Genomic DNA, 19,285 nt, shown 5'->3' on the forward strand with positions numbered 1-19,285 from the left:
CAATGCTTGAGATAGCAAAATATTGTCCTTGTAGTCTGATAAATAAATAGGCATGGCATGTATCCATCCCATGGCACTGTGTACTTTTCATTATTAATTGATTAGTGTTTCCATCATGTTTGGCTGGAGCTGCTAGCCACACTGTTCCAGTGTTTATTGGGGTTGTAATAAAAGGAGATACCCTACAAGGAACATTGTAACTATATGTTGTCTTGTACACTATTTCCTACTGCTACTATTGAACTCATGTACCAGTTTACTCTGATGAACCGATGTACGTCCTGAAAAATTGCTTGGATTGGTTAGCTATTCTAATAATTGAAGCAACAGCACAGCAGCTGTGACAGCATAAGAACATTGGAGCGTTCATTATGCTGCTGGCTGCGCAAGGAGAACAACATCGCCCATTTGAATTATTGTGTGTGTGTGTGTGTGTGTGTGTGTGTGTGTGAATAGAGTGGCAAACTGATATAGACTGAACAAGAAAATAAAACTGAACAACTGCACAAGGACAAGTGAGAACATGGGGACTGTCAAGTTATACACCTGAATTTCATTTGACGAGGAGTCAGGAAGGTTGTACTCGCAGGTTGCAATTACATGAAGACCTTTTCGGCACCTAATTATGATCTTCTTAGCTCTAGCCTCAACTAAGATTGTTGACGTAAAAACAAATCACGCCAAATAATTGAGCACTGAACGTGCACCGCAGCAGGACTCGTTGCTGCGTTTCTGCGGAAACCAGAACTTCCGGTTTTAGAAAACACAACATCCAATTTTGACAGACTAGGTCTGTCGGTAGATCCGTCAAATGCTTGCCCCGGGGGGACCCGTCGGGGCATACGCACGGTGGTTTGCCCTAGATTCAGCAGGCTAGCTAGGGCGCCCCCTCATGCCATGGAGACGAGAGAAGAACAAAACATGAGGTTACAAAAGATTAGGGCAAAAAAGGTAAAAAGATAAATATATTTGATAGATGCAATTAGATGCCCTCCGAAAGGAATCAGATGCTCGTAGCCTAAGAGGAAGAGGGAATGAATTAGGCAACTTAAAACCTTAACCTAAGGCTTCATCTAGTTTGCACAATATTTAAACTAAATCAAATTATCTAAATGTGCAACTACGGGTCAACTAGTGTGAAACCCTCATCTCAAAAGAGTTAAGGATCAAATAGATGAGCTGATCAAATTAATCTCATGTATGAAAGAAATGAGTGTCATTGCTGCATCAATTATGTTTAACCAGATTCAGCAAAGAATTCAACCTCTGCAGAAAAGAGATCATTTTGACTTTAAGTATTTGGGAACTAAGGATAATTCTCGATTCTCTGTAGAGCCGATGGAGCGTGTTGAAGGACTGAGAAGAATTCGGTCTGTATTTCCAGATCTTCTCGGTGTTCCATACGTACCAACCGTACGTCTTCCATGCTAGCAATCCTATTTCTCAGGTGAGATCAAATTGGAAATCCTTATATCGAGTACTTCTGTTTCTATTTTTGAACTCCAGTAGTGACAAAATAATACCCTTGTTTAGGATAATGTGAATATCTATAGGAATGCTCCTCCTATCCCATGCATTGATCGCCCATTAAAAAAACTCGACCTGTGAGGGGCAAGCCCCCCCCCCCCCCCCGAATATTAATGTAAGAAGAAGACCTCTTACGCAGGCTGAGAAAAACCCCGAATCCCTACCCCACCCTTACACAGGGGTGTCGTAACCTAACCCGTGTGAGAGCGGGCAGGGCTGACCCGGGACCTATTTCCATGTGCTTTGGCGCGCAGGCAGACGAGAGGATTTTTTTTAACCTCAGCCCGAAATTCACTCGCACCAGGAGTCGAACCTAGGACCTAAGGAGTGCTACTGAGGCCACCTAACCAATCCGGCTAGGCACCTGTTCACTTAATCGCCCATTACACACTGAGCCTTTACATACGAGGGTGTGTCTTAGCCTGGACGACGAGAACAAACCAATTGCAGAGGATGACCCGAATTCCTCATCTGAAGATGACCAAACCTTAGCTGCACGGTTCCAAACCAAGTTTTGGAGCCAAAGGAGCGGTCCGAGCACTTCAGAATGTCCTGATGGATCATCAGGATCCAGTGGACAAGATGCAGAATCTCCCCATCTAAAGTTCTTTGCCAGGCTGCTGATTGTTGACCGTCTCAATACCAAGGACATTATGAGAAGAAGAAACTTTCATGTTCAGTCGGGCCCAATCTGTGTGTTGTGCAATGATGATGTCAAAGAGGATAGAGATCACCTATTTTTTAACTGTCGATTCTCGAAAGATTGCTGGAGTAAACTGCACATTCAATGGGATATGTCTCTAGACATTCATGACAGAATTCGGAGCGCTAGAAACTCCTCTGGACATATTTTCTTCATGGATATTTTTATCATGGCTGCATCGGAGTTAAAGAATCAGTAGATCTGTTCCGCCCAAAATGGGAAGATGCGCAATGCTATTATTTTCGATGGAGCTCGACCTAGTGTTCACCTTTGGACAGTGAAGCTCAAAGAGCAGATTCTCCTTCAGCTTCTTCGCTACAAAGATGACCTTAGATTCTTTTTTGGTCTCTGGCTAGATAGTGTTTTGTAATTAAGTTTTGTCCCTTTCTATTTTTCTCCTTTTACTTTCCTTTTCTTCTTTCCTTCTTGTTTTTAGCTCTGTAAGGCTATACGCACTCGTGGTACTCTAAATCCATCCTCTAAATGAAATATTTCATCCTGGTCAGCGAGATTCTCTCTTCTATATCAAGTTCTTCCGCAGCCATCCATACTCTATATTTTCCTCTATATCAACTACCACAGCCGGGCCCTGCACGTCGGGTTTTTTTATCCTTCTTCCCCCACCCCTCCCTCGCGTTCTCTCTACCTGCTCCCTGCTCGGCCGGCGGCAGCGGCTCCCCTCCTCCGGCGGCGGGTCCTCCGCGCCCCACCCTCCTCCGGGCGCCGCCCGCCCTCCCTGCCCCCTCCCAGGCTCCTCTGGCGAGACAGGGCAGGGCCGGGGCAATCACCGCAGCCGCGCACGCAGGGGGATCGACGTGACAGCAGTGCGCTTACGTTGCGTGCGGCCCGGCGGCGCTAAATCCTCTGCTCCCGAGCAGAGGCGGCGCAGTGGAGGTCAGACCAGGCGCCTCCCTCCCTCGATTCGGCGCGGCTCCTTCCTCCGTGGCGGTGGCGGCGCGAGACCGGGGCGCTGAGCAGCGGTCCCGCGTGGCGCCTGGAGCAGCAGCCCGGCGGCACGAAATCGTCTGCTCCCGAGCAGAGGCGGCGCAGGGAATGTCAGACCGAGCGCCTCCCTCCCTCGACTCGGCGCAGCTCCTTCTTCTGCGGCGATGGTGGCGCGGGACCGGGGCGCCGAGCAGCGGTGTGGCGTGGCACCGAGAGCAGCGGCCGGCGCACGGTGGCCGACGAGCAGGCACGGCTCCGGCGGCAGCCTCCGTCTTCAGCGCGTCCTCCGGCAGGGCCTCTTCCGAGGCTGTGGACGGCTCCTCGCGGCGCCAACGGCGGGCCTCCTCGCCATGGACGACTATCCCAACACGTTGCGAAGGTATTGGATGGAGGGGGAAGACGATGACATTGATTTCTAGGATGATGAAGATGAAGTGGAGGCCACGACATGCAACCTAATGCTGCAAGCCGAGAGCTCTCGCACGCGCCGTCGATTGGATGCGCCACCAAAGGTCATTCGGCTGAGGGACCTTCCTTCTGGTCACCGGAGGATCAAAGATGACTATTTTGTTCCAGATCATGTTTACAATGATAAGCAATTCCGTAGAAGGTAAAGTCGACTATATTTTGAACATCGACCGCTCTATGTTTCTAGTGCCTCATATCACAAGTGGTGTTGCAGGTTTCGGATGCGTAGGCATTTATTCAAGCACATTAAAGAGGCGGTCAAAAATCATGATAACTACTTCCAAAAGAAGAATGATGCCACTGGCAAGGAAGGACTCTCGGCTCTTCAGAAGTGCATCGCGTCTATGCGCATTCTTGCTTACGGTGTCCCGGCGGATGCTGTGGACGAGTATGTGCGTATTGGTGAGTCAACTGCACGACAAGCTTTGCATCATTTCTATTGGGCTATCATTGAAGTGTTTGGCGAGTATTATCTACGGGCACCCAAAGCTGCTGATGTAGCTAGGCTTTTTCAGGAAGGAGAGAATCGGGGGTTCCCGGGGATGCTAGGCAGCATTGATTGCATGCACTGGGAGTGGAGGAATTGTCCTACAGCGTGGAAGGGTCAGTTCACGGGCAGAGGAAAGCATCCATCTATGATCTTAGAGGCAGTTGCATCGCATGATCTATGGATTTGGCATGCTTACTTTGGCATGCCTCGAAGTAACAACGACATAAACGTTCTTCATAGATCCCCTATATTCTCATCGTACCTAAGGGGTCGCTCTACCCCGGTGTCATTTACGGTGAATGGGAGGACCTATAACATGGGATACTACCTTACCGATGGGATTTACCCTGAGTGGGCAGCCTTTGTTAAGACTATTCGTCACCCCATGGAGCAAAAGACACGACACTTTGCCACTCAACAGGAAAGTGCACGCAAAGATATAGAACATGCATTTGGTGTTTTGCAAACTCGATTCGCGGTGATCCGAGGACCCGCATATGGTTGGCACCGTAGTCAGATTAATGATATAATGATGACTTGTGTTATTTTGCATAATATGACAATGGAGGATGAACAAGAGCTTGCTCATAACATTGATTTCTTGCACATCGGCCAACTAGCTGTTGCATACCCCAACAATCCAGACAGAGAAGCCTTTGTTGCTGCTCATCATAGGCTTCATGACCAAAGCACGCACTTTCAGCTGCAATATGATCTCATAGAACACCAATGGATAAGGCTGGGTTCTCTTCATCAGCAGATTAATCAATAATATTATGTACTACTTATTCAGACTTGTAACCTTATGTTGTCATGTACTACTTATTCGGCCTTGTAATATTACATGGTCACCAACTTCTCCAAATTTGTTGCCTGACTTGTCTTCTGCAATTTTTATTTTACTCTTGGAAACTGCAGTATAACTCAATCTGTTCATGACTGGCAGAGGATTTCCCAGAAATATTATACTATAAACTAGAGTTAGGAATGCCTTGTCCTAAATATGCTGTGTCTTGCAGGTTTCATTTTCTGTCTTCAAGATATGACCAGGTGGGCTTTGAATGGGTGCAAATACATGAACCTTAGCAGAATCTACAATCGTAGAGTTAGCACTGCTTCGACCTCTGAAAACATGTGTCTTGTTGTCTGCATATTCTGTCTTCATGATATGACCAGGGGTGTTCAAATTCCTTCCCGCAACCACCTGTTTAATGCCACTGGGAGTGATAGGTGATCGCTTTGATGCATCGACATCAGTTTGCACAAAAGTTTCCTCGCAATTTTTACAGTTGGGGGCACACATGACATCTCAGTTTTATATTCAAATGAATTCAACATAAGCAATCCACATATTTTAATTCCACATATTACACAGGCTAACACAAGGTTACACTAGCTTACAATTCCACATATTACACGCAAACCACTATTCGAAGTAAACAAGCTTACATGGTCAACTATAATGTTACAAGCTTACAAGCTTACACCGATTACAAGCTTACATGGTCAACTATAATGTTACAAGCTTACAAGCTTACACTGATTACAAGCTTACATGATAAACAAACCACTATTCGAAGTAAACAAGCTTATAAGCTTACACCAATTAGAAACAAATAATGTTCGAACGGGTCAGTGAACAAATAACATGGCCAACTATAGAAGCAAACACAATGTTACAACGGCTGAAACCAAATATAAGGTTGCTGTAAGGATCGATGGCCCAAGAGGGAGGTGAATTGGGTCTTTTTCAAATTTCTAAAGTAATATAAAACAACCTTAACATATGCAATGCTAGAAAGGCTCAATTCACTCACCGGCTAACTAAGCAACCTACACAAGCTAGAAAAGACATATCTAGATGTAAAGCTAAGCAATGTAGAGCTAAGTTATGATCTCTAGGGTCAAGCACATGAAGATTGCAATAAAGTAAGTGCTTGAAAGTAAAAGAGGGACAAGAGACAACCGGATTTTGTTCTCGTGGTATCGATGTGTTGGCACACACCCCTAATCCACTTTGTGACACTCACAAAGAGTATAGTCACCTCCCAAGTCACCAACACGAGGGCGCTCACTAAGAGTCTTCATTCACCATCTCCGGCATGGTGGAGCTTAAGCCACGTACAAACTTCTTCTTCGGGCTCCCACAACCAATTTGGCAAGCTCCGAAAGAAACACCCCGATCACCAAAATCGCCTAGGTGATGCCAATCACCAAGAGTAACAAGCTAGGGCCTCCACTTGAGCAAGAACCAATCACCAAGAATGGATGCACACAAGCTTCTCCCTACTCAAGTCCTTAGCCTTGCTTCTTGGATGATTGAATGATCAATATGAGTGGAATATAAGGCTCAAACTGTCTCTCAACAATATGATGTGTGTATGAATGTTTCTGAGTGTCAAGAGTATGTAGTATGACCCATTGGAGGGGTATGTATAGGCAGCCCACGCAAATAGAGCCGTTAGAGAAAAGCTGCCAGAAAAAAGTACGCAACACTGGTTAATCTGACGGTCCTCCAATAGTCATCGTCGGTTGAACCGGTGAATGTAAACTACCCTTTTGAAAAAGTAGCCGTTAATGTACGGGCAATCAACCGACGCTTGCTTGATGGTAGCGTCGGTTCAACCGATGAGTGTAGTTGTCCCCTGAAAGAAGAAAAACCAACTCTCTAGACAACTACACCGACGCTAACCCAAAAACTATCGTCGGTTTAACCGGTGAATGTAAGCTCAGAAACCCCCAAAAACCGAGTCTCTAGACAACTGCTCCGACGATCAATAATTAATTGTCGGTTCAACCGATGAAGGCAGTGTCCAAGCTTTAGTTGTCCGCGTTTAACCGATGAATAGAATTTTGACAACATCGGTTAAACCGGTGTTCAAGACTTTTTCTGATTTCGTTCGTTTTGATTTGAGTCTTGAATGAAATCCAACTTTACTTGAGATATGAGTTGAGTATGACCTGTTTGAGCTTCCAAGAACCTGAGTGGCCCATGAGTGCAACCATTTTTAATCGATCTTGCTCCATGCTCAAGTTATTTAGCCTTAACCCCTCTTAATAGTGCGACCTCAACAAAACTATAAAACATATACTAACCTAAGTGTCCTTCTCAACCTTGCGACACTTAGGACTAGAAATCCTTAGTCTTGATATATATTTGAGTTGAATACTGAGATCGCCTTTTGAATAACGAAATGAGGGGCCTCCTTAACCATATGATCCAGAGAGTGATGACATTTCAATTAGCTACACAAACTCATTAGTCACAAAAACGGTTATTATTAATCACCGAAACATACCTTAAGGGCCTAGATTCTTTTGATTCTCCCCCTTTTTGGTGATTGATGACAACACACACAATAACTTAAAAGAGTAAAGCAAGAAAGATAACGAGAAAAGAAAAGCTTACTCGAAAAAGAAGGCACAAAGAGCATGAAAGCTCGGACAAAATCCTTAGACATGTCATAAAAGAGCAACACGCACAAGAGTCAAATATACATGTCCATAAACTAAAGCCAATGATGATACAACAACCAAGTCCTGGCATCTAACACTCTGCTAGCTCTACCCTCCCCCTGACTCCAAGTCCTCTCTCCCCTCTCTCCCCCTAACACTCTCCCCCTTTGGCATCAAAGCACCAAAAGGCGAGCTAAGGGTCCTGTTGTCCAGGCACGGCGAGGAAGCGGTCCGGGTCATCATCGTCGTCGTCATCATCTGACGGTGAAGCCTCTGTGACCGACAGGAGCTGCAGGTCTGAACTGACTGGAGGTGTAGCTGGCGTAGAAGCTCGAGTGCTAGCACTGCTTGGGAGAGGGTCCGTGGAAGTCATAGCCGGGTAAGAAGAAGTGGTGTCAGTATCCGAAGTCGTGACTGCTGAGGCTGCCGGCTGCGTCGACTGTGGTGGTAGGGACTCCTCTCCTGCTCCTCCCCCTGAAGGTGCTGCTTGAGGTAAGACGGGGAGGGCGACTGACTGAATCGCTGTAGGAGTGTCCTGAAAGAGCGTAGTCGCTGGCAGTGGAGAGAAAATCTGACGACCGGCAGACCCAAGTAAGGCGGACATCGAGAACGTGGTCTCCAGTGACGTCGAGAAAGCTGGAGCTGCAATGGGGCTGGAGCTGGAGTAACTGCTAGTGGCGGTGCTCCCACACCCTGAAGACCTAGCTGCTGAGGGGCTAGTCCGGCGTGAGTGTAGAGCTGAGTGATCATGCCGAACATCGCCATCATGCCCTGCTGCATCTGCTGAAACTGAGCGTCTGTCCTCTGAGTGACTCTGTCAAGAAGACCGACAAACCTCTCCTCAGTTGCGGCATGCTCTCGGGCAGCCTCCCTCTGGATGGCAGCGAGCTGGGCCTCGTGTGCTCTCCTGGCCTCCTCCTACTCTTGCCTCATCCTCTCTGTCGCGAGTCGATCCTCTCTCTGCTGACTGACAAGCTGCTGAAGAAGAGAGGTGAGCTCGGACGGCTGAGTCACCTGAGACTTGGAGACAGTAGTCATAGCTGGCGAATGTGGAGCAGGCTCTCCGGACCCTCCTGCCTCATAGTCGTGAGCGGCTGGAACTGGTGGAAAGTAGTCATCGTCCCCGGAGGAGTCGAAATCAATCTCTGACCAGTGAATCTCGTTGTCTCCTCCGGGAAGCTGAGCCTCAGCCTCAAGTAGTGCCTCGTCCTCCTCGGCCACTCGGGCCTGTACCTCTGCTGGTAGCTGTGCCGTGGCAGCTCTCTCGGCCTGTCTGCCCCTCCTCCGGTCCTGGGGAGTAGTAGGACTGTAAACTGGGAACCGGAGAGCCTCATCCTGATGGTACACATCGTTGATAGGTGAATCGGCTGGCACAATCATGGAGCAGATCTAGCTGATCCAGTGAGCATATGGAAACTGGAGCATGACACACATCCCATCAGTGATCACATCCTCTATCTCAGCCAGAAGAAAATCCACTATGTCAAACGGCTCGTGAGTGAGGATGTGTAGGAGAAGCAGTTGCTGTAGACCTGTAAACCCCTCTGGGTAGCCACTCCTCGGCAACAGAGTCCTCTGGATGGCCATGTGAGCTATGTAGGTCTCGACTGTTAGCAGGCTGGGGACTCTCGTGTAGAAAGCTGGAAATGGCTGACGGAAGCAACGAGAGATAGCCTTGTGAGAAGGTGCAATCCCGCCAAACATAGCCTTGCGAGGTAGATCAGCATCCCCGTAGACTCTCTCGTGGAGGGAGACGTCGACCAAGTCAACTCCAAGGATTCCCGCGATCGTCGCCCTCGATAAGCCAAACACTTGTCCTCCAAACATGAAGTGCACTGCCCTTTTCTTGGGAACTATCCAGGCTGTGGCATAGATGACACGAACCGAATCCTCAATGTATCTGTTCTGGCCCATCTCCAGCAATCGAGGAAGTTCTCTGAAGTATGCAAAATGATCTCGAATATCAGCACCTCCTGCAGCTGTCCTCAGAGAAACCTAATCAAGCACACGGTGAGGGAAGATCCTGTGGCCCCTCCTCTAGTAGGTCTCATAGAAGTTGGCCTGAAGCAGAGTCCAGAACCTCATATCAACCCTGCTGTCACGACCGACAGGGAACCAGTCCTTCTCTGCCACACTCCACCTCAACCTCTTGACCTTTGCTACATTCGCCTTGGTCAAGTTTTGGAGTAGCACTCCAGGATCGAGACGGACAACAGTGTCCATCCTGAAAACTGCATGCTTGGCCTCTCGAGCCTCTACTCTACGAGCTGCTGCTGCTGCTGCTGCAGTGGACCGTCGAGCCTCCTGTGGCAAGTGTCCACCTCGAATCCTCGGTCCAGTGCGACCCTCGGTCGCTGGTGAAGAACCTCCCTGAGACGACTGCCGAGAGCGGCCAGATCATCATAGAGTGGGGGTGCTCTGCTCCTCTGACTCTGCAGACGGCTCTCCCCCTGACGAGTCATGCTCTGTCTGCTCTGTTGTGGCTCTGGAAGCCCTGCCAGCTCTGCCTCTGCCCCTGCCCCTGCCCCTGCCCCTGACAGGCTGCTCCTAAATCCTGAACGGTCGAGCACGGCCTGATGCCTGATCCTGGGCGGCCTTAGCCACCATCTCGGCCATCTCAGCCTCCTTGTTTGCTCGGGTCCACTTGCGGACCGGCTGCGCAATGACAATATCCTTCCCCTTTCTCTTCTCACGACCCATCTCGACGGTGGCAGCGGTGGTGGCGACGTACGCGGCACGGGTCTGAAGAGTGGACGCGGAGGTGCGGCGCGTAGGCGATGCGGGCGGTCGCGGATGTGTGCGGGTGGTAGCGAGGTCATGGCGCGGGCGGTGCAAGCGCCGGCGGAGCGAGTGGCATAGACTGGCGGCGCACGTGTAGGTGTAGGTGCGAGTGAGAGCGACGGTGAGCGGGCGGAGCAGCGAGGAGGTGGTCCGGCGGCGCGTGGGTGGCACAGGCGGCGTCGAGGAGCGAACGGCGGCGCGGGCGCAAGGATGATGCGGGTGAAAGTGCGGTCCGGCGGCGCGGGCAAGACATATATGACATGTGGACCCCGCGATTTTTCTTAACACCGGTTGATCCTATGCCTAGGTTTAGAACGCTGGTTAAAAGCACCGGTGCAGTTGTCCTGAGGCTTTAGCAGAAACACATCTGAACACCGGTTGAACCGATGATACGAAGATTGAACTCATCGGTTGAACGTTGTATCGCCGGAGGATTTTCAGGTCAAAAACTTACTTCAATCACCGGTTGATCCGATGCTCGGAATTTGCGTTCACCGGTTGAACGCCTGACAACCACAGAACTAAGGCAACACTTACATTCACCAGTTAAACCGATGGGTGCAATCCTTGAAACGATGGTTTAACCAATGAACACAAAACTCACACTCAGCTCACTCTTCCATGGTAAGTCCAATAAACTTATAAGATTCGACTAAACACAAGTTTATGGACTAGCATAGGCGACTTTTCCCCTCAAAATACCATAGATGGCACACGAGCCTAATAGTTTTTCTTTTTCAAACTAGAGAAAAAACGCGAGGCGAGACAAAGAGCCAAAGAAAATGTATGAACCATGTCATAGGAATATTGAAGATAGAAACTTCAAACTCATCATGACATGATTCACTAGGCATTAACGCACCTAACACTTTTCTCTTTTTACTTCTCACGAATAGAGAGCTTGCATGTGAAACAAGTCTCATTTTCATCAAGTGAGCTCCTTTGTGACTAACGCATGCAATGATTATGCAAGCTACCAACACATGCAAGGGAAAGATAGACATGAAGTGCACATCTATATGACAAGGAATGCATAACAAGAAATTAAAGCTATACTTGTCAAGTTTGAACCCATGGGAAGCTTCTTCATGATGAGCCATTCTACAAGCCTAGAGGAAAACAAGAAGACCACCACCTCTAGCTAAACCCATGCTCATCACAATCTTACCATGATTAGACAAGCACCTAAGAATATGTATGCATTTTATATGACATGGCAACTTACATGACGTTTGCCACATCTAGAACATTAAGCTCATTCCTTAGCATAACAAAGGTACTCTCATCTAAAGGTTTTGTGAAAATATCCATCAATTGCTCCTCGGATCTCACACCTTGAAGAGATATGCCTCCTTTAGCTTCGTGATCATGCAAGAAGTGATGGCGAATATCTATGTGCTTAGTGCGAGAGTGTTGAATAGGGTTTTTAGCAATTTTTACGGCACTTTAAATGTCACAAAAGAGTGAGATCCTATCTAGTTTCACACCAAAGTCCAAAAGGGTTTGCTTCATATATAGGATTTGGGCACAACATGCACCGGCCGCTATATATTCCGCTTCCGCGGTGGACAAAGCCACGGAATTTTGCTTCTTACTCGACCAAGAAACTAAAGAATGCCCAAGCAAGTGGCAACCCCCGGAGGTAATCTTGCGATCGACACGGCTCCCGGCAAAATCCGAGTCCGAGTATCCCAAGAGATCTAAACTAGCGCCCTTGGGGTACCACAAGCCTATGCTTGGGGTGTGCTTGAGATACCGAAGGATTCTATTCACAACCGAGAGGTGTGACTCCTTTGGTTTTGCTTGAAAGCCTAGATGCGGTAAGGTAAAGCAAAGACCCTATCATAGAACAATAGAGAGATTGATCAACCAATTTACCGTCCATATCCAAGTCGAGATGTCCATTAGTAGCCATGGGTGTCTTTATCGGCTTGCATTCATCCATCTTGAACTTCTTTAAGATATCTTTAGTGTACTTTTCTTGATAGATGAATGTCCCTTCCTTCAATTATTTAATTTGAAAACCAAGGAAGAAGGTCAATTCACCGATCATGGACATCTCGAATTCCCTAGACATCATGGTAGCAAACTCATGGCTTAGTGCATCATTAGTTAAGCCAAAGATAATATCATCAACATAAATTTGACAAATGAAAAGTTCCCCGTTGATGTCTTTTGTGAACAATGTGGTGTCCACCCCCCAGATCTTGAAACCTTGCATGATTAGGAAGTCACGAAGTCTCTCATACCAAGCCCTTGGAGCTTGTTTGAGCCCATAGAGTGCCTTGTGCAACCTATAAACATGGTTAGGATTCCTCGGATCTTCAAACCCGGGAGGTTGCTCAACATAAACAAGTTCGTTAATAAAGCCATTTAAGAAAGCACTCTTCACATCTATTTGAGAAGAATAAGCAAGAAGAATGCGAATGGCTTCAAGTCTTGCGACCGGAGCAAAAGTTTCACTAAAATTCAAACTTTCGATTTGAGAGAATCCTTTTGCCACAAGTCTAGCTTTGTTGCGTACCGCCACTCCATGTTCATCTTGTTTGTTGCGGAAGACTCACTTGGTGCCAATGATGTTATTGTTTTTTGGAGGAGCTTCGAGGACCCAAATTTCATTGCGGGTGAAGTTGTTCAATTCTTCTTACATGGCCATCACCCAATCCGAGTCCTCAAATGCTTCCTCTAAACTAGTAAGTTCAATACAAGAAACAAACGAGTAATATTCGCAAAATGAAGCATGTTTCATCACCACCTATATTTTTATAGCCAACAATCTCATCTTGGGAGCCATTAGATTCATCAAACTCCACATCACATGTTTCTTCAACTAATCCGGAGGTTTGATTGAATACTCTATATGCTTTGGAGTTTGATGCATAACCAAGAAAGAAACCTTCATCGCACCTACTTTCGAACTTACCGAGTCTCTTCTTCTTATAGATGAAGCATTTGCATCCAAAGACTCGAAAGTAGGAGATGTTTGGCTTCTTCCCAATGAGGAGTTCGTACGCCGTCTTCTTGAGGAGTCGGTGAAGATACACCCGGTTGGATGCATGGCACGCCGTGTTGATTGCTTCCGCCCAAAACTTCTCGGACATGCCATAGTCATCCAACATTGCTCTTGCTAGGGTGATCAAGATCTTATTTTTCTTTTCTACCACTCCATTTTGTTGAGGCGTATAGGTGGCGGAGAATTTATGCTTGACACCCTCTTCATCGTACAATTCTTCAATTTTCATATTTTTATGAACTCGGTGCCGTTGTCACTCCTGATCTTCACAATGGGGGAGTAGTACTCCCTTTGGGCTCTTCTTGCAAAAGTCTTGAATACTTCCGAAGTTTCACTCTTATCGCCTAAAAACATAACTCAAGTGTAATGTGAAAAATCAACAACAATTACTAGGCAATAGAGGTTACCACCAATGCTCTTGTATGTAGTTGGACCAAAAAGATCCATGTGGAGTAGCTCGAGCAGCTTGGAAGTTGACAACATCGTCTTGATGGAATGATGAGTTGCAACTTGCTTCCCGGCTTGACATGCACTACATAGCTTGTTCTTGTCGAATGTGACATCCTTCAAGCCGGTAATCATCCCTCTTTTGTGGGCTTTCTTGAGGTTGCTCATGTCAATATGAGCAATTCTTCTATGCCAAAGCCACCCAAGAGATGACTTGGTGAAGAGACATGTCATAGGGCTTGTTTGGTTTGAAGAGAAATCCACCAAGTAGATATTTGCATGCCTAAACCCCTTGAATACCAATGACTTGTTTTCTTCATGAGTTACTATAACACCACTCTTGTCAAAAGTATACGTTAGTCTAAGATCACATAGTTGAGTAATGGATAAAAGATTAAAACTAAGAGATTAACACCATTCTTGTCAAAGGTATACGTTAGTCTAAGATCACATAGTTGAGCAATGGATAAAAGATTAAAACTAAGAGATTCTACAAAGAAAACATTAGAAATGGACAATTCTTTAGATATTATAATTCTACCCAAACCAATGACTTTCCCCCTTGAGTTATCATCATAGGTGACATGTTCTTGATCGCCGGGGTTTTCAAGTGAGGTGAACATGCTATCATTGCCGGTCATGTGTTGAGAGCAACCGCTATAAAGTACCCAATGTTTTCAACCGGCTTTGTAGTTCACCTACACACATGAGAATCAATTTTGAGTTTTACGGACCCAACCAAGCTTTGGGCTTTGCACATGGGTGACAAGAGCTTTGGGGACCCAAAGTTGCTTGGGGAGCTTCTTCTTTGCTTCTCTAGTAAGCTTGCCAATGAATTTGGCCTTCACCTTGCCCTTTACCTTACTCAAGAGAAAATGGTTATTTTCATGCATAGATGAGTAATTCTTAGGTAAAATAGGGAGAGGACGAGATGGCAAGGGACACTCCCTAGTGTGGTGTCCGGTGACTTGACAATATTGACAATATGATCCAACTTCCTTGATGAAGGTTGTCTTCATCTCCGGAGATGGAGTGATGCCTTTGTTTGGCTCCGGGAATGATCCGAGACCTCTCTTGCCAAAGTCACAAGCATTGTTGAAGAGAATTTCCTTGTGAATGTATTCTCCTCTTGAGAGTTTATCCACACTGATCTTGAGATTTGCCACTTGGTCCATCAATTCATTTTCCCTAGAGGTAACAAGCTTGAGCAGGACACTAGTAGCATTGTCATCAATGAGCAAGTCATCACATGAGGTAGAAGCATTGACCTTTATCACATTTTCATTGATAGAGTTCTCAAGACTCGGGTCAATAGCTTCATAAGAAAACTCAAGCTCTTGATATTTGTGAGCTAACTCCCTATGCTCTTACTTAATTTTTTTTGTGGCTCTCCTCAACTTGCTTAGCAAGTACAAGTGACTCATTGTGCTTTTTTAACAAGTCATTGTACTTGACAAGCAAGTAGGAATGAGCTAACTCTAGCTTGACACGAGTGCTCCCAAGAACCTTGACGTTGCATTTTCCCTCTTAATAACAGATGTGTACTCATCGATGAGGTTAGCAAATTTATTTGGGTCAAACTCATCATCGCTATCACTGTCCTCCTCACATACCTTAGTGTTACCTTTAGCCATGAGACACATAGGAGGTTGAGGTGATTATGTCTTCTTCTTCACTTGAGTCTTCACTTGATGAGACATCGGTCACTCATTCTTGTTTTTCTATCAAGAAGTTTCTCTTGGTGTTGCCTTTCTTCTTTGGAAAGAGTTTGGTTTTCTTATCACGTTTCTTCTTTCTCCCAAAGTTCTTGTGCTTGATCTTTTTTTCATCTTCTTCATCATCACTTGAATCATGGCGATGCTTGATCTTGCTATCTTTCTTTCTCTTGTTCGGCTTGGGGCAAATTGGAGAAATGTGTGCTTTTTCTCCACAATTGTAGCATGTTTTGTTCTTATCATCTCTCCTTGGTCGAAACATTCTTCTTTTAGGGTCAAAGTTATAACCCTTCTTGTTGATCTTGTCACTCAAGCGTCTGAACTTTCTCATCATGAGAGCAAGTTCTCCATCATCATCTTCATTATCGGATGTGCTTTCATGATGATTATCTTCTTCATCGCTTGAACTTAATTCTTGCTTGACCATCTTGAGCTTGCGGGGCTTGTTGACCTTGGTCTTGATAGCGATTGATTTGCTTGTAGTTGGCTCTTCGGACATACCAAGAATTCTCATTTCATGAGCGCGAATCTCGCCTACAAGCTCTTCCATTTCCATCTTCTCAAGATTCTCCTTTTGAAGCATAGCATTGATGATGTTGTACTTATGCTTCGGAAGGAGCATGAGTATCTTCCGATTGATGGAGCCACAGTCAACTTTAGACACATCAAGTGCATTAATATCCTTAACAATTACATTCAAGCGAGAATACATTTCATTGCAATTTTCATGAGCTAGCATTTTAAAAGCATCATATTTAGCTCTAAGCACGTGATATTTTTGTTCACGAATTTTGGTGGAGCCTTCATGCATTTCAATGAGCTCGTTCCAAATATCACATGCTAAGTCTATGCCATTAACTCTAGCAAAGACCTCTTCACTGATGGCTTCGAAAATTGCATTTCTAGTCTTAGCATTCCATCTAAGTTGTTCCGGGGTGAGATCTCTAGTGAACCCGGTCTTTGTTGCTATCCAAACTTCGAGGGCAATCGCATCAAGGTATGCGCCCATGCGTACTTTCCAATACGCAAAATTCTTGCCCTCGAAGTGAGGAGATGAACCACCCATCTTGGCCATAGCTCTAGGCGGTGAAGCCTAATGATCCAAATGAGCAACGTGGCTCTGATACCAATTGTAAGGATCGATGACCCAAAAAGGGGGTGAATTGGGTCTTTTTCAAATTACTAAAGCAATATAAAACAACATTAACCTATGCAATGCTAGAAAGGCTCAATTCACCCACCGGCTAACTAAGCAACCTACACAAGCTAGAAAAGATACACCTAGATGTAAAGCTAAGCAATTTAGAGCTAAGTTATGATCTCTAAGGTCAAGAACATGAAGAATTGCAATAAAGTAAGTGCTTGAAAGTAAAAGAGGGACAAGAGACAACCGGATTTTTTTCCCATAGTATTGATGTGTTGGCACACACCCCTAATTTACGTTGTGACACTCACAAAGAGTATAGTCACCTCCCAAGTCACCAAGACGAGGGCGCTCACTAAGAGTCTCCGTTCACCATCTCCTGTGTGGTGGAGCTTAAGCCAGGTACAAACTTCTTCTTCGAGTTCCCACAACCTATTTGGCAAGCTCCGAAAGAAACACCTTGATCACCAAGATCGCCTAGGTCATCTCAATCACCAAGAGTAACAAGTTAGGGTCTTCACTCGAGCAAAAACCAATCACCAAGAATGGATGCACACAAGCTTCTCCCTACTCAAGTCCTTAGCCTTGCTTCTTGGATGATTGAATGATCAATATGAGTGGAATATAAGGCTCAAAGTGTCTCTCAACAATATGATGTGTGTATGAATGTTTCTGAGTGTCAAGAGTATGTAGTATGACCCATTGGAGGGGTATATATAAGCAGCCCACACAAATAGAGCCGTTGGAGAAAAGCTGCCAAAAAAAATACGCAACGCCGGTTAATCCTATGGCCCTCCAATAGTCATCGTCGGTTGAACCGGTGAATGTAAACTGCACTTTTGAAAAAGTAGCTGTTACTGTACGGGCAATCAACCGACGCTTGCTTAATGATAGCATCGGTGCAACCGATGAGTGTAGTTGTCCCCTGAAAGAAGAAAAAACAACTCTCTGGACAACTACACCAACGCTAACCCAAAAACCATCGTCGGTTTAACCGGTGAATGTAAACTCAGAAACCCCCGAAAACCGAGTCTCTGGATAACTGCTCCAAAGATCAATAATTAATCATCGATTCAACCGATGAAGGCAGTGTCCAAGCTTCAGTTGTCCGTGTTTAACCGATGAATAGAATTTTAACAACGTCGGTTAAACCGGTGTTCGAGACTTTTTCTGATTTCGTTCGTTTTGATTTGAGTGTTAGAATGAAATCCAACTTTGCTTGAGATATGAGCTGAGTATGACCTATTTGAGCTTCCAAGAACCTGAGTGACCCATGTGTGCAACCATTTTTAATTGATCTTGCTCCATGCTCAAGTTACTTGGCCTTAACTCCTCTTAATAGTGCGACATCTACAAAACTATAAAACCTATACTAACCTAATTGTCCTTCTCAACTTTGCGACATTTAGGATTAGAAATCCTTAGTCTTGATATATATTTGAGTTGAATACCAAGATCGACTTTTGAATAACGAAATGAGGGGCCACCTTAACAATATGATCCAATGAGTGATGATATTTCAATTAGCTGCACAAACTCATGAGTCACAAAAACAATTGTCATTAATTACCGAAACATACCTTAAGGGCCTAGATGCTTTTCAGTTGCCTCTTGCAGGGCCTTCAGGGGCTCTGTCTCTTCCTGCGCCTAGTTTCCATCTTTTCCATAATTTCTTCCTGAAGAATGCTGTGATACGTCCGCTGAGAAGGGGTGCAGGCATCAAGATCAACCGCAAGGATCCTTTCATCCTCTTGCTTCTCCTTTTCCTTTTCCCTATCATGCTTCTCACGCATGATCTGAATCTTCTCTTGCTCACACTCCAATAGTGATTGATTGTGACTTCGCATTTCCTCAAAGCGCTTCTCATCTATACATGCAAGGTGCTGGAAACGATCTTTCTTACAGACAGATTCTACTTGCATCAGAGCAATCCTCTGCAATGATAGATCTTGCAACCTCAAAGCATACTCCGAAGATGATGTTGAACTCGCATCAGAATTTTCTTTCTTCTTGGGTACTTTAGAAGTATCCCTACCGATAGGCCTCTCCTCGGGTGCACCAGTTGGGATACCATTGTCATCTTCAAGGTTGACTATGCCATCATTCTCACCTCCACCAGACTTTGGAAATGATCTGGGCTTTGGATCCTGCCATTTGGGCTCATCCTTCATAACATTCCAGCAATGCATGTATGCAAAGTTGTGTTTCTGGATGACTTCATGCCCCCCAAACCATGGCCTCCAACACATGATGTTCATCCCCCTGTACATGAACCTAGAATCAGAAAAGAGAGAAAGGGAAAGCCAAGAGGTTCGTCGAGCCATACTACACCATCTGCAGCACCACCATCTGTCAACTGGGATGACGACCTAGATGATTTCATGCCATGATCTATAACATATGATGTTCATCGGTTTAAGATGTATTCGCATTTAGTATTGTTAATGTTGTATTATGCTTGTATGTATGTCTCGTACCAAACTTGCATTCACTGGACATGTACGTAATGTCGAGTTTGAATCGTACTTAGTCGTAATGGAGCATAGAAGTATAAACATACCATCTATTGATTGTAATGGAAAATACGAGAGTGATC

General features: G+C 45.6%; 1 protein-coding gene across 1 annotated transcript; it reads right to left on the reverse strand.

Annotated features, from left to right (window-relative positions):
• Nucleotides 1–6,902: 6,902 nt before the first annotated feature.
• LOC120644515 lies at nucleotides 6,903–18,895 on the reverse strand. The gene is made up of 2 exons (XM_039921146.1): nucleotides 18,279–18,895; nucleotides 6,903–7,441 (listed from the first exon to the last, which is right to left on the reverse strand). Exon 1 carries the CDS (start codon nucleotides 18,876–18,878, stop codon nucleotides 18,312–18,314), a length of 567 nt encoding a protein of 188 aa, XP_039777080.1. The 5' UTR covers nucleotides 18,879–18,895; the 3' UTR covers nucleotides 6,903–7,441; nucleotides 18,279–18,311.
• Nucleotides 18,896–19,285: the final 390 nt, after the last annotated feature.

This window comes from Panicum virgatum, chromosome 8K (genome assembly GCF_016808335.1).
Source record: "Panicum virgatum strain AP13 chromosome 8K, P.virgatum_v5, whole genome shotgun sequence".
NCBI classification, from domain to species: Eukaryota; Viridiplantae; Streptophyta; class Magnoliopsida; order Poales; family Poaceae; genus Panicum; species Panicum virgatum.